Raw genomic sequence first — 18,879 nt, 5'->3', positions numbered from 1 at the left:
GACGTTGAATATTTTCATGACATTTTTAATTAAAAAGTGGGTAAAATTTTGCTTGTCATTTACTATTTTTGGGTTAACAATGAATCGTTTGGAGTTATTTGCTTTAATAGGATACCTAGCAAGATGTAAACAGTTTGGTTATAATTTTATAAGTATTTAAATGGAGTTTTAATTTTGGTGTTCATTTACTATTTTTGGGTTATCAATTATCAATTTGGTGTCACTGATCAGTTAAATACCAGCCTCTTGTAGGTATGTCAATTTACAATGGCTGGTATTTAACTGATCAGTGATCACCTTATTAAAATGTAACGTCAAAAAACAGTTTTAAAAAAGATAAAGAGAACTGTCTATAAAATAAAATAAACCAAATAGGTGCTACAGTAACAATAACGTACCTATTTAAATTTAGGATCAAAATAATACTCGGAAGGAAAAAATCACGTTAGGTCAGGCTACAAAAAACACGAACAAGATTTCCTTTTGCTCTGAAATCCGCTCACCGTTTCCTCTTATTTACAAACATTACCCTTATCAACCCATGAAAGAACAACTTCCTTCCTAATCACAAAATATAGTTTCAAAGTGTTTGAAAGTACGAGCAGAACCAATTAGTACGTTCGAAAATGTGGTGGTCGAGTTACCTTCTCCTCGCCTATGTGCTGCACGTAGCTGCCAGCGTTAAAGTTAAGGTGGTCATGCATTCCGATTCCCAAGACGACTCACGGATCGACGAGGAATACGTTACAACAGACAACTGGGAAAAGAGACACACCACTATGCTTCCCTACATTAAGAAACACTCAAAGCACAACAGACGGGAGAAAGAGTACGAGGAAAGAAGAGAAGGGAAACCAACCACAGATAAGGCGGTCACCCCTCTCCATCCAAACGCTGTGCTTTTCTCTTTAATCTACAAGCAGGTCAATATAAACAGCATGTTCATGTTTGAACAGACTTGGTACACTTGGTCGACGGAGAGTCGTAATGATGGCTCGAAAAACGTCATTTATTACATCTGCTATAAAGAGCCTAAGCATTGTGACGAAATTGGTTGGGTAAGTAAACTTTAATGTTATTACTAAAAACTAATACCATAAATTATCATTTTTGGTCAACTTTTAAACTCCATTATTAGTTACAGTATACAGATACCACTGCAGATACAGTCGCGCCCGCTGTTTTCCTCGGGAATAAATTGTAGAAACCGCATTGATGATTATGATTACTGTAAGGTTCTGTAAAAAATACTCTAGCTCTGGGAGAATAAACAAAATAGAGGCATTAAACGGAGGGAGGGTAGAGTGTACTAAATAAGTAATATCATATATTATATTTATGATAGATCTCTGACAATGATTAGGAGAGAATGAGTCCATCTAGGTACGCTAAGTTTGCACCGAGTTTTGGCAGACGATGCAGGTATAGATTGCAATAAGAATTAATTGCACTGTGTTAGACAGTTAAACAGTTTTTATTTAAGTTACATAAGTACTCGTATCTACTCAAGATGAATTAAGTACGTAATACAATTGACATGGGTAATTTTAGTAACACAATGGAATCAATTAACTTAAGACTAAATAAAGGTCCTAAACTACGTACCTCGGTATATATATATATTGCAATTCACCCATATGTTAACGCCAAATTTGACGTAGCACTTGGGGTGCAAAGTTAGCGTACTGTGCCGTAGTAAGCCTACATTTAGAGATCATCTAAGATGGAGTCTTTTCGACTCAGTGGAATTTACAAGTCTTTATAGAATATAACTTTTATATAAGTACTTATTGCGATATATTTCATTTAATTTCGAATTAACAGGAACGCACCGACTCGCTGCCCCGATGCGCGTTCGAGATCGATTCTCTGCTGCCTGACGATCGAGCCTGCATCAACCCATTTGGCGTAGAGCCACACAACTCCATCGGGTGTGATGGTGGCGAACAAATCAAGGTATATCTAGATATCTACTCTACTGCCTAATTAATAGAGCTTTCAGATGTTCGGCTCCCTGAGTGTACAGGTTTTCAAAGGATAGGCAACGCGAATGTAACATCCCTGGAGTTACAGGCATCCATTGGTTACGGTGCCCACTTACTAAGGTGAATCCAGGTAAGACAAGTGCAATGCTCCTTAGGTCTACTGTTAGGCAAAAGGACATGCTGGATCTGACATTTTGTGGTAACAACATCGAAAATGTTACTAGTGTTAAGTTCCTTGGTATCCACATTGACGATCTACTTACTTGGAAAAATGAACTTGCAAGTATAGAAGCTTCCATCAGCTCGGCTTGCTATGTTCTGCGTAGTTTGCGGGACGTAGTTAATCGTAAACATCTAAAGATGGTTTATCACGCATTGGTTGAATCAAAGCTTCGTTATAGTGTAAAATTTTGGGGAAATAGCTATGACTATAATATGTATAAAGCCTTTATAATTCAAAAGCGGGCGATAAGGACCATAGTCCGAATTTCACAACCTGAGCCATGCAAAGAGCATTTCAAAAAGATGGGAATATTAACTGTTCCGTGTTTGTACATCCTGTTGCTCCTTACTGACCTGGTTAAAAGTCTAGGCGAATACGAGACTACTGAAGATAGACGAGTGCGGGAGAATACAAGACGGAAATACCTACATTGTAAATTGCAGCCGAACTTAAAAGTAGTGCGTCATTGCGCACACTACCAGGGTGTACAACTGTACAACAAACTTCCTGGTGAATGGAAGAACATTACTAGCCCTAATATTTTTAAAAGCAGATTAAGAGCGCTGTTGTTGCGGGAGTGCTTTTATTCCATTGATGAATTTATTAAATATTTTACTGATAGTTGTCATTTTTAAATAATTCAATAATAATTATTTCGTATTGATGTTTTGATATTTTGTATGACATTTTGTAATTCATCTTTTATTATAGTTTATAGAATTGACGCATGTTAGATTAAGTATTAGATATAGTCAATATTCAGACACAATTGTAATATTGTTAATGAATAAATAATAATAATCTCTACTATCAGGCGACTACTGCTAAAAAATTAAACTATTGGGACTAGGGATTGCAATCCGATCCGGCGGATCCGGTAATCCGGCCGGATCCGGTACTTTTCAGGAGCTACCGGATCCGGTAAAAATCGCCGGATCCGGACCGGATCCGGTAAAATAAAAAAACGCATAAATACAGCACGCGCTGTGCGTTTCAGATGAGGAACAGGCGACGGATGCGTGGTATGAAGTTGAACAGAACAAAAAACGAATGAAAACGTTTAAATTTAGTAAGATAAAAATATGTGGGATTTTGATAGGCCTCTTATTAAAAAACCAAAATAGCACTTGATGGTTTTATTTAAATAGCAAAAACTAATTTTAATGAATATTAACACCTTTTTCGCACGCTCGCTCGCTCACCATTCGAATCGTTCTCCCCGTCCCTTTCGCACCTCCTGTCATCCTTCTCTCTCCCTTACGTTCCGTTTCACGCTATCCTCTTACGTTCCATTCCTACATTCTCGGCTGTCCTGCGCATCATTATCTGCCCTCAGATATACTTCACACATTCATTCATCTGCACATCGTACATTTAACATTGTAAAGGTAAAAGGTAAGTACATGGTAAGTATCTTAACATAACGTTTAGGCACCAGGAATTTCTTACGACCAGGTCTATGTGCAGGGGGTCAATTGCTTACTCTAAACATAATATTTGCCAACCGAGGAATAAGAGAAAAAGGGAGAGACAACTATGTACCTGTATCACTAGCAGTCCTCCTCAGGCCATCTCTTAATGAAGTCCGCAGACGTGGCTGTCTTGTTGGGCCCCTCTGTGTCGCTGTAAAACTTCTCAACGTCATACCGGTCGTTGCGCTTCACCTTAGTCACCTTATAAGGTCCGAGGAACTTTGGCTTGAGCTTAAGCCCTGGGCCGAACTGTGTCCTCTTTATCGCGACAAGATCGCCTACCTCGTACTTGGAGCTCTGTTTCCTCTTCTGATTGAAACTTTTTCTATTTTCCTCTTGAATCTTCTGAATCTGTTCTTTCGCTTTCTGTCTTAGTCTTTCTCTTTCTTCATCAAATTGGGATATGGTTTCTTGTTGTAAAAGGTTTAATATCTCTACATCCTCCTTGCACTTCATCTTAGTGCCGGTCAACAGCTGGAATGGCGAAGTATCTATACTCCTTTGGTAAGTGCTGTTTATAGCTCTCTGTACTCGTCCGACATGCTTGTACCAAGTGGACTGGTCTTCTATACATAGCTTCGTTAGCATTGGGATCATAATGCGGTGAGTTCGTTCCACCTGCCCATTCGCCCTTGCTAGTCCAGTGGTAATTGTCACATGCTGGATTCCTTCATCTTCACAGTACTTCTGAAAGGCTCCACTAGTAAAGGCTGTACCTCTATCAGTGATAATACGTGTGGGGTTACCAAACGTCTGCTGCTGTAGCTGCAACTTACTAATGACTTCTGCGCTGGATGTTGACTTCGTTGGGTAGAGCCACACAAACTTGGTGAATGCATCTACAACAGTAAGTATATGATTGTAAAGCTTCTTTGTTTCTGTCAGCGGTCCTATGTGGTCCAAATGCAATGTATGCAGCGGAGTACCTTCTTTGATAATGGGATGTAGAAATCCTTCTTGTTTCCCTTCTTTTCTTGTTGCTAATAAGCATGGTATGCAACTTGTAATTACCTCTTCTATTTTTCTATCCATGTTTCTTATGTAGTAATCTTTGTTTATAGCTTCCTTCATCTTTCTCATAGCAAAATGACCATTACTATGCACCTTCTTGATAACTTCTTTCTCCATTACCTTAGGCACCACCAGTTGCCGTTGGTCTCCTTTGTATAGTATGTCATTTTCCAAACAAAAGTCATTGTAATGTCCATCCTTCAAAATCAGCTGTTTAATGGCATTGAGCTCTTCATCTCTTTCTTGAGCTTGACCAATCTTCTCATGTAGGCTTACTACTGTGGCAACATATGGATTCCTGCTAAGCGCATCTGCATGCTGCATTTTCACACCAGCTCGATGCTCTATCTCATAGTCATACTGGTCCAGTAGTAGCACCCATCTTGCCACTTTTGGTGTCAAATCCTTCTTTTTCAATGTAAGCTCAAAAGCTTGACAATCCGTCACAATCTTAAAATGCAAACCAAACAGATAGTGGTGGAATTTCCTCACACTTTCCACTATAGCTAAAGCTTCAAGTTCATAGCTGGAATACCGACTCTCTGCTTCATTTGTGCGTCTACTTCTATAGTATACAGGGTGCAGTTCTCCATCTTCACTGGTCTGCAAAAGTATACCTGCCAGAGCCTGGCTTGACGCATCTGTGTGAAGCTCAGTATGAAGCTTTGGGTTGAAAATCTTTAGAACTGGCTCACTCATTAACTTCTGTTTTAAAATATTGAAAGCTACTTGCTGCTCTGGTCCAAACATAAACTTTGCATCTTTTTTCAACAAATCTGTTAAAGGTCTTGCAATCTGTGCATAGCCCCTTATATATTTTCTAAAATATGACGTTAATCCAATAAAGCTTTGGATCTGCTTTGTGTTCATAGGCTCGGGGTATCGTGCTACCGCTTCCACCTTTTCAGGACTTGGCTGTACCTGACCTTCTTTAACCAGATGGCCTAGGTACTCAATCTCTTGGCATATCAGCTTGGCCTTCTTCCAGTTAATTTCTAGTCCATACTCTGCCGCAACCTCCAACACCCGTCGCAGTCTTAGCAGCGCATCTTGCTCTGTCTGGGCTGGAATAATAATATCATCTATGAACACCATCATAACACCCTCTTTTATCAATTTTGTAAATATGGTGGTAATAAACCTCATAAAATACTTTGGACTGACGGATAGCCCAAAAGGAGCTTTCAGGAATTCCCATTGCCCATGATGGGCCACAAACGAAGTATAAGGCACTGACTCCTTACTGACTCTTAAATGGAAAAACCCATTTTTAAGGTCCAACACACTGAACACCTTAGCATCTCTCAACTTGTCGATTAAATCCTCAATCAGTGGTAGGGGAAATTCATCTTTAACCATCTTTTTATTTAACAGTCTATAATCAACACACACTCTGATTGAACCATCTTTTTTCTTGACAAGGACTAGCGGGCTACTATATTCAGAAAAACTAACCTGTATTATTCCTTTTTCCATCCACTCATTAACCTGTTCTTCCACAATCCTCTGCTCCACCATGGAAAGCCTTCTGGGACGCTGCGCCACCGGGATATCATCTTTAAGAATGATCTTCAGTTCGATCGGCGCCTCCCTAGTCTGCACGGGTTTGTATTCGGCGACCAGACGCTCGACCTCTTCCCTAATCGTACCATCGCGTACGTGATCTGAAATAGACAACACCTCACTCACACAATCCAAGCGCGCCAGCCATCCCTCATCCTCAAGTGGCAAGAACTTAACTGAACCCTTGCACATAACCATGGTGACAGTGTCAAGAAATTCCCGACCTACAATAAGTTTATACGGCATACAGTTATTAGGTACAACATGAAATATAATATCGTCATAACACGTCCCGTCGATAATCATATTCGCATAGAACTTGCCGTAAGGAAAGATATCCTTCATTCCGAGTCCGGTAAACACAGAGTCATCATCATACATTTTCACCTTAAGTTCGTCGAATGAGTCTTTATTTATCAAATTAAATCCACTACCCGAGTCGATTAACGCCTGTATTTCCACTCCGCACAAATTAATCAACTTAATCGGCTTTTTCTTATTAGTTTTCGTCTTGACATCGTCATTTTTAGTTGCAATGTTTACATCGTGCCGGCAACTGTCATCCGCCATATTGATGTCTGTCTCCTCATTGGCCAGTATCCCAAACATGGCCGATTGCCGCCGAGTATCCATCGCCGCCGACTGCTTTACCGACGGAGATGCTTGCTGTCTCGCTTTCTCACCAGCACCGCTTATGTGAGACTGCTTTACCGACGGATCCGCGCCGCCAGCGCCGCTACGCTGCTTTGATTTCGAAGGACACTCGTTACTTATGTGGTAGTACGGTCGCCAAGCCGCTCAGAGGCCAGATTTAATTGACTCAGCTCGGCCTTACCCACAACCGGTATCAATGTGTTCGGACAGTTCTCCTGATCACCGTACATGCGGTAGTAAAGCGGAAAAATGGTGGAGGGGATAGTAATGACGTCACAAAGATGGCGGCCGGACCTATTCTTTTTGGCGGTGTATCTCGAAAACCACTTAACCGATTTTAATCATCGAGGTGTCAAATAATAGCTTATATTATGGAGATTATTTCCTTTTCTACAAACATTTACGTGAAACCTATAGGAAAAAAAATAATCACAAAAAACAGTTTTTTTATAAAATTATTATTTTTTATTTTGTAAAAATCTCCGTAAATATTAGCATTTCGCAAATTTTGTTTAATATAAAACATATTGCTTCATTATCAAGGAATATAATGAGCCTTAAAACATACAGATCGAGTAATAAACAATGAAGCTACACTCATTTATTTGCGCATGGGTAACGATAACTGGCTTTTACCGGTCGAAACTGTGGTGACTGTTACGATACGTATTGAATGGAATTTATAGAGTATCGGTTTTAATTACTGAAATTATAATTAAAATTATAAAAACCAGACACAATAATGTTACCTTACTTCGACGTTTAGTCTCTTTTTTCGTCTTAATCATAGGTAGGTACATATTTCTTTTTACTTAAAAATTTTATACAGGGTGAACTTTTAACCACCAGTCATACTCTGCGCAGCGACTTTATAGGTCATACTTAACAACTTTTACTATGGGACTAATTCCGAAATCGCGAAAAAAATTTTGACTGTCCCATATAAAGGTGCGACCAACTTTACCAGACCAACACTTTTCCAAACTGAGCTACAGCTGTCCGATGAAGTTAAGTACTTAGGACTAACTCTCAACAATAAACTCAATTGGAACAACCACATCAACAAACGGATAGACAAGGCGGGAGTTGTCTTCTGGCAGTGCAGAAGGATGATTGGTAAGAGGTGGGGACTCAACCCGAAAATTACCCTCTGGTTCTATAAGACGATAATCCGCTACGACGTCATGCTAAACCTTCCACCGCTGCACCTACACATACAGCAAGAGGCCAGTCTCTCAGCGGTAAGGTTGCGAACCCTCAAGATATGGTCTAACATCACAGGAGCTCTTCACACAAAATGCCTGGAAAAGGTGTATGACGAATTTCCAGTGCTTAGGTCAGGCACGGACCGGATTCACAAACAAGCTATCTTCGATAAAAGGTACAAAATACAGTTATATGAGGACGACAATCATGAAGGACTCAATCCCCGGGAGCTGAGAATCTTCACTGATGGGTCCAAAACAGACAGCGGATCGGGCTCTGGAACCTTCTCAGAAGACCTGAACATGTCGATCACCACTCCGCTAGGAGCCCATAACTCGGTATTCCAAGCTGAGTGCATGGGCATCATAAACGCGGCGGCTGCCATCACTGCAAGGAAGGTAGTAGGATCCTCCATCCGCATACTCTCCGACAGTAGAGCAGTCTTAATGGCTCTAAATAGCCATATAGTTACATCCAAACTTATACACGAATGCCACGAACGACTAATGGAGGTATGTCATAATAACAAGATCACCCTACAATGGATCAAGGGACACAGTGGATCCCGAGGTAACGATGCTGCGGACGAGCTTGCCAGGCAAGGATAGAATGCGGGGGCGATTGGTCCGGAACCGATTCTTCCGATACCATTTAGCAAGGTACGCTCAATGCTGCTGGCACGTACAGGGAAACTACACACAGAACACTGGCTGAACCAGACTGGATGCAGACAGGCAAAAGAAGCCATGCCTGGCATCAACGGAAAACTCACAAGGGCGCTCCTGCAACTAGGGAAGGTCCGACTGAGTATGGTAACCAGTGTCATAACAGGTCATGGACTATTTAACAAACATCTTTTCACAACAGGTGTCACAGACAGTCCCCTGTGCCGAGGTTGCATGGAGACAGAAAAAACAGCCTCTCACGTGGTGCTGGAATGCAGCGGAGTGACTCTATACAGGGCTAAACATCTCGGATCTCCGAGAGACCTCCCCGAGGTCCTACTCAACATCAAAGGTTTGATAGGATTCCTCGAGGAGCTGGGCTGGCAGGACTAGCCCACCCCCAACATATCACGCAAAATAGGCGCAAGTCGTCGAGTTGCGGAAAAATCGCCCGAATACAATACAATACAATACAAGGTGCGACCAGACCGCAGCTTAAAAAACGGTCACGATACGGAATCGCAGTGACGCGTCGTATGCGTACCGTTTTTGACGCATGCTCCCCACACCGCTGTTTAAAAAACGGTGACGGTACGGAATCGCAGTGACGTGCTTCACGCGAATCTTTTTTGTTCGCAAAACAGTTGCGTCTTTTACGTCACCGGTACGGTGTCTGCCATAAGATCTCCGTGTAATATTTTTTGCGATTTTTACGCAGTTCAATTTACGGTGCGTCAGCTTATTTTAAGCAGCGGTGTGGCGAGCATGCGTCATGGACCCGGGTACGTCCTTAAACTACGTCCAAAAGAGAGGTATGGGCATTGTGAATGTCATCTCGCTTTGTGTGGTAGGGCACAGCTAGTGGGTGTCATTCCAGATCCAAATTTTCTTGCGTGATTCGGCATTGGTCCCATAATAAAAGTTGTTCAGTATGACCTGTAAAGTCACTGCGCAGAGTATGGCTGGTGGTTAAAATTTCATCTTATACCTATATTCGACACAAGTAGTAAGTACTTACAGACCAACTATGATACACATTTTGCCTGTATAGTGATACATAGTGAATAAATTAATACCTGATTTAAAAAATAAAACAAAAATAACAAATAGCATGTTATTTAATTCAGTAATCACTAATCAGTCTTAAACAATGAACATCATACTTTTAGATTAGATAACAAAATGTATATTTATACTGTGTTTCGACTTGAAAGATTTTACTGCTTTAAAACATAAGACAAACCTACCAACCAAATGTATAAAAAAAAATGTTTTTTGTGATTATTATTTTCCTATAGGTTTCACGTAAATGTTTGTAAAAAGGAAATAATCTCCATAATATAAGCTATTAGTTGACACCTCGATGAATACAATCGGTTAAGTGGTTTTCGAGATACACCGCCAAAAAGAATAGGTCCGGACGCCATCTTTGTGACGTCATTACTATCCCCTCCCACCATTTTTCCGCTTTACTACCGCATGTACGGTGATCAGGAGAAACGCCCGAACACATTGATACCGGTTGTGGGTAAGGCCGAGCTGAGTCAATTAAATCTGGCCTCGGAGCGGCTTGGGGACTACTTATAGTAAAAGATGTTCAGTATGACCTATAAAGTCGCTGTGCAGAGTATGACTGGTGGTTAAAAGTTCACCCTGTATAAAATTTTTAAGTAAAAAGAAATATGTACCTATCTATGATTAAGACGAAAAAAGAGACTAAACGTCGAAGTAAGGTAACATTATTGTGTCTGGTTTTTATAATTGTCATTATAATTTCAGTAATTAAAACCGATACTCTATAAATTCCATTCAATACGTATCGTAACAGTCACCACAGTTTCGACCGGTAAAAGCCAGTTATCGTTACCCATGCGCAAATAAATGAGTGTAGCTTCATTGTTTATTACTCGATCTGTATGTTTTAAGGCTCATTATATTCCTTGATAATGAAGCAATATGTTTTATATGAAACAAAATTTGCGAAATGCTAATATTTACGGAGATTTTTACAAAATAAAAAATAATAATTTTATAAAAAAACTGTTTTTTGTGATTTTTTTTTTTCCTATAGGTTTCACGTAAATGTTTGTAGAAAAGGAAATAATCTCCATAATATAAGCTATTATTTGACACCTCGATGAATAAAATCGGTTAAGTGGTTTTCGAGATACACCGCCAAAAAGAATAGGTCCGGCCGCCATCTTTGTGACGTCATTACTATCCCCTCCACCATTTTTCCGCTTTACTACCGCATGTACGGTGATCAGGAGAACTGTCCGAACACATTGATACCGGTTGTGGGTAAGGCCGAGCCGAGTCAATTAAATCGTGTTTCTAGAGGGCTTTTGAGATTTGGCGACCGTACTATGGCCATAATCGTTGCAAAAAAAACATTTCATGCCGTTAGTACATGCTACGGCCAGATGATTTTCTTCACCACATTTGTAGCACCTTTTTCGACTTGATGACGATGAACTATTATGCTTCGTGTCTTTTTCTAGCTTAGGTTTAGCTTCTTTATCTTCCTTCTTCGTTTTTGTCTTCATTTTTTCATATAAAAGCAACTTGTCCTTGAGTACGGGATAAGTAGTCGCCCCGTATAATATAGCTTTATTAGGTTCGTAGTCCGTAATGCCGTCAATGATGCATTGTATCGCGACGTAGTCCGGAAACTTAGCTCGCTTGCCGAGCTCCTTCATAATGAGCATGTATTGGTAATAAGATTCTTCTCTTCTCTTCTTTCTATTACCCATTAGCTCGTGCATTTCCTTGGTGTTTATGGAATCCGGGAACTCTTTAAGTAATGCCGTCTTTAGCTCATCGTATTTCTTAAAGGTTTTCTCAGATTGTAACCATAATGCCGCCGTGCCCACCAAGGATCTTCGCGCCACTACGAGCTTCTGAGCCTCCGTCCAACTGAAGATTTCAGCGTTATCTTCAATATCTTGCGCCCATTTCGACGCCGTGTGCGCCTTATCGTCGCCGCTGAACTTCGTGATGCTGTCCGTCATGACCGTGAGATTCCAAAGATTCGCTTCAGCCGCCATTTTGTCGTCTTGAAATTCCGTCTTCAGAATATTCAAAATGCTTTCTTCTTCGTGATCGTCGTACATGAACTTCTTTCTTCGTCTTCTTAAGTGTGTTAGAATTTAGAATGGAGAACAATCTTCTTTTTGCCGCCTTCTGTACCGCCGCCGTCTTTCGCCGGTACGTTGCGCGCGACCACGTGCCACCTTTGTTCAACTTTTTGGTTTTCAGAGGCAATCCCGGACGAGCCCCCAAAATTATGTGGGATTTTGATAGGCCTCTTATTAAAAAACCAAAATAGCACTTGATGGTTTTATTTAAATAGCAAAAACTAATTTTAATGAATATTAACACCTTTTTCGCACGCTCGCTCGCTCACCATTCGAATCGTTCTCCCCGTCCCTTTCGCACCTCCTGTCATCCTTCTCTCTCCCTTACGTTCCGTTTCACGCTATCCTCTTACGTTCCATTCCTACAAATATATTTATTATGACGATGACTAGGAACAGAAGAGGATTTCTTCTTCTTTCATGTTGATGGCACGATTTGACGATTACATAAATACTGTAATAGAAGGAAAAATTAACGGATGGAGATGCCATGGAAGGCATTTTTAATTTATGCTAAAGAGAAGGTTAATGTCGTGTCATAATGTTGTGATAGGAGATTAAAAGTAAACAAATGAGCAGGATTAAGTCAGCGGTATTCAACCGACTACAGTTGGATCAATATGTGTGAATGAATATATGATAATATTGATAATCTTTAGTTTTCTCCGATATATGTATATATATGATAAAATATAGATTCTTTTATATTCAAATTTAAGAGAGAATCTTTTGTCTTTACAATTTCATCCAATCTTAGGCAATTTCCTTTATCTCCTGGTACATGCTACTCTACGTCTAGCCAATTTTTTTATTTGATCTATGTAACTTTTCTTAGGGAGTCCCTTTCCGCGATGGTTTTCAATCCTACATTCTATTATTTTTCGCATGAGATCGTCGTGTCGTGTGTTGTTCATTATAATTTGGCCAATATACTATTCTATAAATTAAAAATAAGTTAATTTTTTTAAGTCATACAGTCTACTACTTTCTCGGACAAAAAATTAGAGCAAGATAATATTGGAGCGCATTTAATATCATAATTGGTTAAAAGTAAAATATCTTCTTTTGTTACTAGAATCAAAAAGAAGACCAAGAGTGCTCACTCTATACAACGGTTTTGTTACCAAAACACTAATACTATTATTTTCGTAGTTTACATCTAGCGTCACGTAGCAGATCTCTCAGTACTGCTACTCGACAATAGAAATCGCGGCAAACAAAAAGTCTAATGCTCAACGATTTTCAGCTAATATTATAACCAGAGTAAGCGTAGGAATTGAAAATAGAGTTCCGCTAGTACTGAGAGTTCCGCTACTCGATGCTGGATGTCGTCTACGAAAATAATAAGCATTTTGGTACCAAAACTGATGTATGGAGTGAGCACTCTATGTATTTCTTATTTCTCTATGCTAGAATGGATGTCAACTTTAGAGTCTGTGCGGAAAGAGAAGAGCCGTGGAATGTATGGGGCCCAATACAGACTCTACAATGAATTCAATCAAAGAACAGTTACGAAAACTTGCCCTTTCAAGGAGCTTCAATTCCCACCCCACATCCCATCATCGGGCTTTGGAAACCAATCAAATTTATAATTGTAAACGAAAATTTGAGCACTTGCGAATGGTTAAATATAATAAATTACCGATTTCAAATTTTGTTTTTACAGTGATATTGACGTTGTGACACTTTTTACTACCAAGTTCTATTTTATTGTTAAGAAGTTATTTATAAACTTCAAATTATAGATTTAGGAATACGTATTACGCATAAAACTAGAAAAATATGTCATTTAATTAACTTTAATATCCCTACACCAAACCGGATCCGGTCCGGCCGGATCCGGCCGGATTATGGCCAAAATCCGGCCGGATCCGGCCGGATTGAAAATCAATCCGGTTTGCAATCCCTAATTGGGACTATAAAAATTGTGCTCACAAATTATTCATGACAGGTGAAAGAAATCGTCCGAGCGTGCGGGCCGCGGATCCGGTCGCTGTGGCGTTTCGTGCGCGTCGGCGCGCGCCCCGTCGGCGTGCCCAAACCCGCCGACGTCAACTCACTCGTGTGCGAGGACGAGGACGAATGCATCGTCAACGTCGAGTATAGGGCAAGTATTGAGAGTAAAGGGTAGTAGACACTCGGCATCAATAATGACACGAACGAAGTATCTTTCTCATCTTGACAATTCACTTATTGAAGACATCTTTCTACGTAAAACTGTAGGATGGTAGTTACTTTTGACGCATAGTCTTACTATTGATGTTGATTGTACAAGCTGCTATGGAGCTTATACAAAACTCTTTTGTATTACAAAGCGTAGCCATGAAATACCGATAAGTACGCTTGCCATCCTCCATTGCATAAATTGAGTGAGATGTACGGCGTTAATGCCAAAGTATGCGAACAGCCTGAGTGCACACAACCGAGACTATTTTGACTCATCGCTAACAGACGCTCACCACCAAGATAATCATACTTAATACACTTTTTATTACCATACGTACTCATTGCTGTTATTATAACATTTATAACATAACATTCCTAATGTAATATTTTTTATACAGATTCACCACGATCGAATCACGTTCGCGCTATACGAGCCAAGTCGAGGGCAGACGTTCAAGAGCGCCCTAAAACGCGACCTTCCCGACTACGACGGCAAAATGACCACAGCCCCCTCCCACCATCACCACCACCAAACCAAGAAAGTAGAAGAACACAAACCAACCCACCCAAGGAACAAGTACCACGTCAAGGCCAGGGCGAAAACCGAAGGCAAAGGTGTCGAAAAAGAGAAAAATGACTCGGGATACGCAAGTAGGCGATCGACTAAGAATAAGATAAAGATTAGAGAAGAGGACTCGGAAGATATATCGGATAATTAAATGTAGGTACAGTAAGTAAATCGTTCATTTATAAGACTCAAAATACTTAGTACCGTACTTTATGGACTTAAAATGTATGTTGTATGTTCAGAAATTAAACGTATTGTAGGTGGAATGTTTTGTATTTAAGGTTTGTAATTACATAATAAACGATAGACAAGACTTTGATTTATAGTTTTACTTGCAACCTGCCCCGCCCTAGCCTCGTACGGGTTAACAAATTATTTATTATACACCTAAATTTTCCTCAAAAATCACTATTGATAAATACAGTGAAAACCGCTTGAAAACCGTATGAAAATCGGTTCAGTAGTTTTTGAGTTTATCGCGAACATAAACATACAAACGCGGCGAGGGACTGTTTTATAAGGTATAGTGATTTAGGACTATGTATAATTGAGTTAAGATATATTAATTAACATTAACCAACTTATTTAGTTCAGTTCTCTCATTCTACGTCATCTCATTTGTAATTTTTTTACATTATTTAAATTTGTTTGGTTTTAATGTAAGTACATATAAAAAGGTACGTTTTAAAAAAAATCTATTGGTTCATAATAAATCCTGACATTACTCTTTGCAGTTTATAGCAAATGTATAGAAGACGATAAGGCTGGCGTCGGGTACAATTGAATCGAGCCGGGATAAATTGAGTTATTTGTAACGCGTTCATCCCTATATAAATATTGCGCGAACAGAAAACAATTATTTTACTGTTTTTGTTATTTAATCGTATATATTATATAAAATAAAAGCTTATTTTACATTTAATCTAACTGCAATAGAAAAACCCTAACTGTAATAAAAACCTTAATAAGGCAACCTATTGTGAGCGTCAGGATGCCGGGTGGACCTCAGCAAAATTGAACGAAATATTTCTAAACATATTGTACCTTCGGTGTACCTCAGTATACCTTTATATTATAATATTTCGTTTTAGGGAGAGGTACACTGGAATGTATATTCCAGTGTACCTCTCCCTAAAACGAAATATTTAACAAAAAAGGTCCACCCGCCATCCTGACGCTCACAACCTATTTACAGTTACATTATATCAAATAAGCTTTCATTTGATATACGATTAAATATAAAAAGGAAAACATTTTTTCTGTCCGTACGCAACCTATAATCTATAAACCGTAGGCAACCTATTTGTAATGTGGTGTCACAATGGCTCGGCCTTTACCTCTCGCCTTTCTATGACGAAGTTCCTGACAAAACTTTTGTCTTCACATTTTTATCTTATTTATATTGCTCGCCAACAGAGGTTACCCACGATTTTAGACCGTATGTGTGAATACGAAAGGTTAAATGTCAATTTTTGGAATGGATCCTACATACCTCCAATTATCTTACGTCCAATTGAGATGCGAGATTTGGAAACGACAGAAGCGCGCCACTAAATTCCTAAAAATTAAGTACGCCAGTACATGCCGCCGTGCGTCAGACTACCCAAACAAAAAATAAGAAAATATTCCATTTATATGAATGACGGTAGATATAATTATCAAAATTATAAAACATAAACAACAATACTATATAACACGCACACAATTTCTGGTAATATCCATAAACTAACGACATCACCACAATACAATCAATAGCAACACAATCACCTACACAAACAATTTCAAAAGATACCAAAACATCACGGGGCAGAATTTTCACATCACGGTGCAATCTAATGTCAGCGGCGTCGCCTGCGGCGGCGGCGACGGCGACAGCAGCAGGGGCGGCGGCGGCGGCGGCGACGCCGTCTACAGCGCCGCCGGCGCCGGCGACATCTGTCTGCTGGATCGCCGGACGCGGATCTCGGAGATTGAATAGGTTTTTTCTCAAACAACTTTAACGTATCTTCTCTAGCGTACAGCTTACGATTTCTATCATCGTCATACCGAGATCTCCTCAAGCGCTTTACTATGTCGCCAAGCTTTGTACTATTTCCGCAGCCTCGCAAACATTGGACCACCGCCTGGCCGATTGGAGTTATAAGCTGCTCCAAGTCTTCTAACTCGAGTTTCAGATTAACGCCACTTAACTCAGTGCAAGTGGCTTTCGCAGTCTTTTCCGGTAATATATCCATTTCGTAACTCAAGATTTAGATCCATTTAATAACGAATAATTTCAATTAGACACCTAATACTACACATCTCTTGATGGTGAAATGAAAATGTGACAATGGAAATTCAGAATAGAATCATACGAATTTTAAATCTTTTGAAATATTGTTTCTAATATTTACTGCCAGTACGTCAGTGGTAGTCAAAGAGGATTACAGAGGCCGAAAAGCATGGGCAACTGGAGTTGCAATAACACCAGTGCGCCCGTGAGGGGACAACATAATGCGACGAAATCATGACATTATAGTCAGACCAAAAAAGTTGCCAGCGTTTTTGGACAGCACAGACAGTATATAGACAGTATGTTATTTTAAACGTCAAACTTCTATGAAATTATGACTTTTACATGCTGGGTTATACTTACTTTACTCTTTGGGCTGGGTTATCAAAAACGCTGCCAACTAAGCTTGGTCTATTTTCCCACCAATCTTTGAAAAGTTGTACCGTTTTGACATAGGACTTTTTAAACGTGGACAAGAGTTAAAGTGAGACTGACAAGGACAAACAATAATAACGCTTTCTCTGTTACTCCTACTGAGTTCCATAACACCATCTCGTTCTGTCATCTTCTCCCTTGGCTTCTCCATAATTATACTTCAAGAATAGATCAAAGGCCAAGCCAAATGTATGGATGGCCTTGACTTGCCGCTTGCGTCTAGTCCGCGGCCTAACTTTCAATCAAATGTATAATATACATTTCGACATGTAGGGACCTCAAGTCCCACTTCTTACTTACCGTGAAATTATAACGGCGGCCTTTAATTACAAAAAAAATAGTTACTCATGAGAAACCTACTCCGCAGTCATAATTTCGTACGAATGGTAAAGCAAATAACGAGATCAGAGCTTTTTCTGCTTCTACCTCTACATTAGCGTTTGCTACTCCCCTCGCATATATAACAGCGACATAAGTTTTGATTATACAGTAATAACTATGTAATAACGATCCTATGGAATTCAAGCATCCGCATATTGTTTTACTTTCTTTCGATAGGGGACCTTCTCGAGATTTTCTATACCACGAATATGAAATAGCGATAGAGTTCATTACTAAATTTCGATTTTCTGTGTAGGTCCTAGGAAGTAGAAGCACCATATCCTACATGCAAATCTTGAAGAGAAATCACATAAACTGAGATATAGGCCTTTAGTCTATTCTTCTTGTCTTTATGGAGTTTAAACGAATGTAAACAAGAAAAACCACACGACTCACTAGTTAGACTAATGACAATTCCATAAATACATAGAGAATATACAGTAAAGGTGATGTTGACTGAAACTAAAATAAATTCTACAGTACATATGGTGCTACTTTCCCGCACGCGTGCCGTAATGAGCACCTTCTGTGCATATGTAGAAACTTTAAAAGAGCCATATGTACTGTAAAACGTTGTACGATACACGTGCGAATTTCCTATTTTCTGCTCTTGTATCGTAAATAACTATTACAGTACATATGGTGCTACTTTCCCGCACGTGTGAGGGAATGAGCACTTACCCGTGCATATGTCGAAACTTTAAAGAGCCATATGTATTGTTTAACGTTGTTCGATACACGTGCGAATAGGTAATTCGCAACTCGTGTCGACTCAAACACTTGTTGCGAATTTTCTATGTTCTGCACTTGTATCGTATATAACTAATTTCACACCATGCATGAAATAAAGCACCAGAACATAAATAGAGAAACGCAGAAAGCAGTTATTTTTAGACATATAGAACTATAAGAAGTAGATAACTTGACCGTCATTTGCTAGTGTTTGTTATAAATTCCATAGTGGCAAATCGTTTTGAATTTGAAGTTATGATTTTTGAAAACAGCCATAGGATTTAGGCAAAGGATTTCTACATAAAACATTTGGATGTAGTATTTCCTATATATGAGGTAGATACTGAGAAATTTTATTTGTAAATAACTATAATACCTTAGATAAATTATATCATGCCTACCTATAAGC

At 39.5% G+C, this 18,879-nt stretch overlaps 1 protein-coding gene across 1 annotated transcript; it reads left to right on the top strand.

The window, feature by feature from the left end:
• Window positions 1-578: 578 nt before the first annotated feature.
• On the top strand, window positions 579-14,969 carry LOC133527511 (uncharacterized). The gene is made up of 4 exons (XM_061864590.1): window positions 579-1,058; window positions 1,825-1,956; window positions 13,868-14,023; window positions 14,481-14,969. Exons 1-4 carry the CDS (start codon window positions 627-629, stop codon window positions 14,799-14,801), a joined length of 1,041 nt encoding a protein of 346 aa, XP_061720574.1. The 5' UTR covers window positions 579-626; the 3' UTR covers window positions 14,802-14,969.
• Window positions 14,970-18,879: the final 3,910 nt, after the last annotated feature.

Source organism: Cydia pomonella, chromosome 1 (assembly GCF_033807575.1).
Source record: "Cydia pomonella isolate Wapato2018A chromosome 1, ilCydPomo1, whole genome shotgun sequence".
Taxonomy (NCBI): domain Eukaryota; kingdom Metazoa; phylum Arthropoda; class Insecta; order Lepidoptera; family Tortricidae; genus Cydia; species Cydia pomonella.
Note: the sequence above shows the minus strand (reverse complement) of the source record. Positions and strands in the feature narration are given on the sequence as shown.

What these genes read in the sequence shown, in the direction of transcription:
- LOC133527511 (XM_061864590.1), top strand. Translation starts at nt 627, where the DNA reads ATGTGGTGGTCGAGTTACCTTCTCCTCGCCTATGTGCTGCACGTAGCT. An exon ending in ATGGTGGCGAACAAATCAAG is followed by an intron (nt 1,957 to 13,867) that starts GTATATCTAGAT and finishes TATTCATGACAG; the next exon opens with GTGAAAGAAATCGTCCGAGC. An exon ending in TCGTCAACGTCGAGTATAGG is followed by an intron (nt 14,024 to 14,480) that starts GCAAGTATTGAG and finishes TTTTTTATACAG; the next exon opens with ATTCACCACGATCGAATCAC.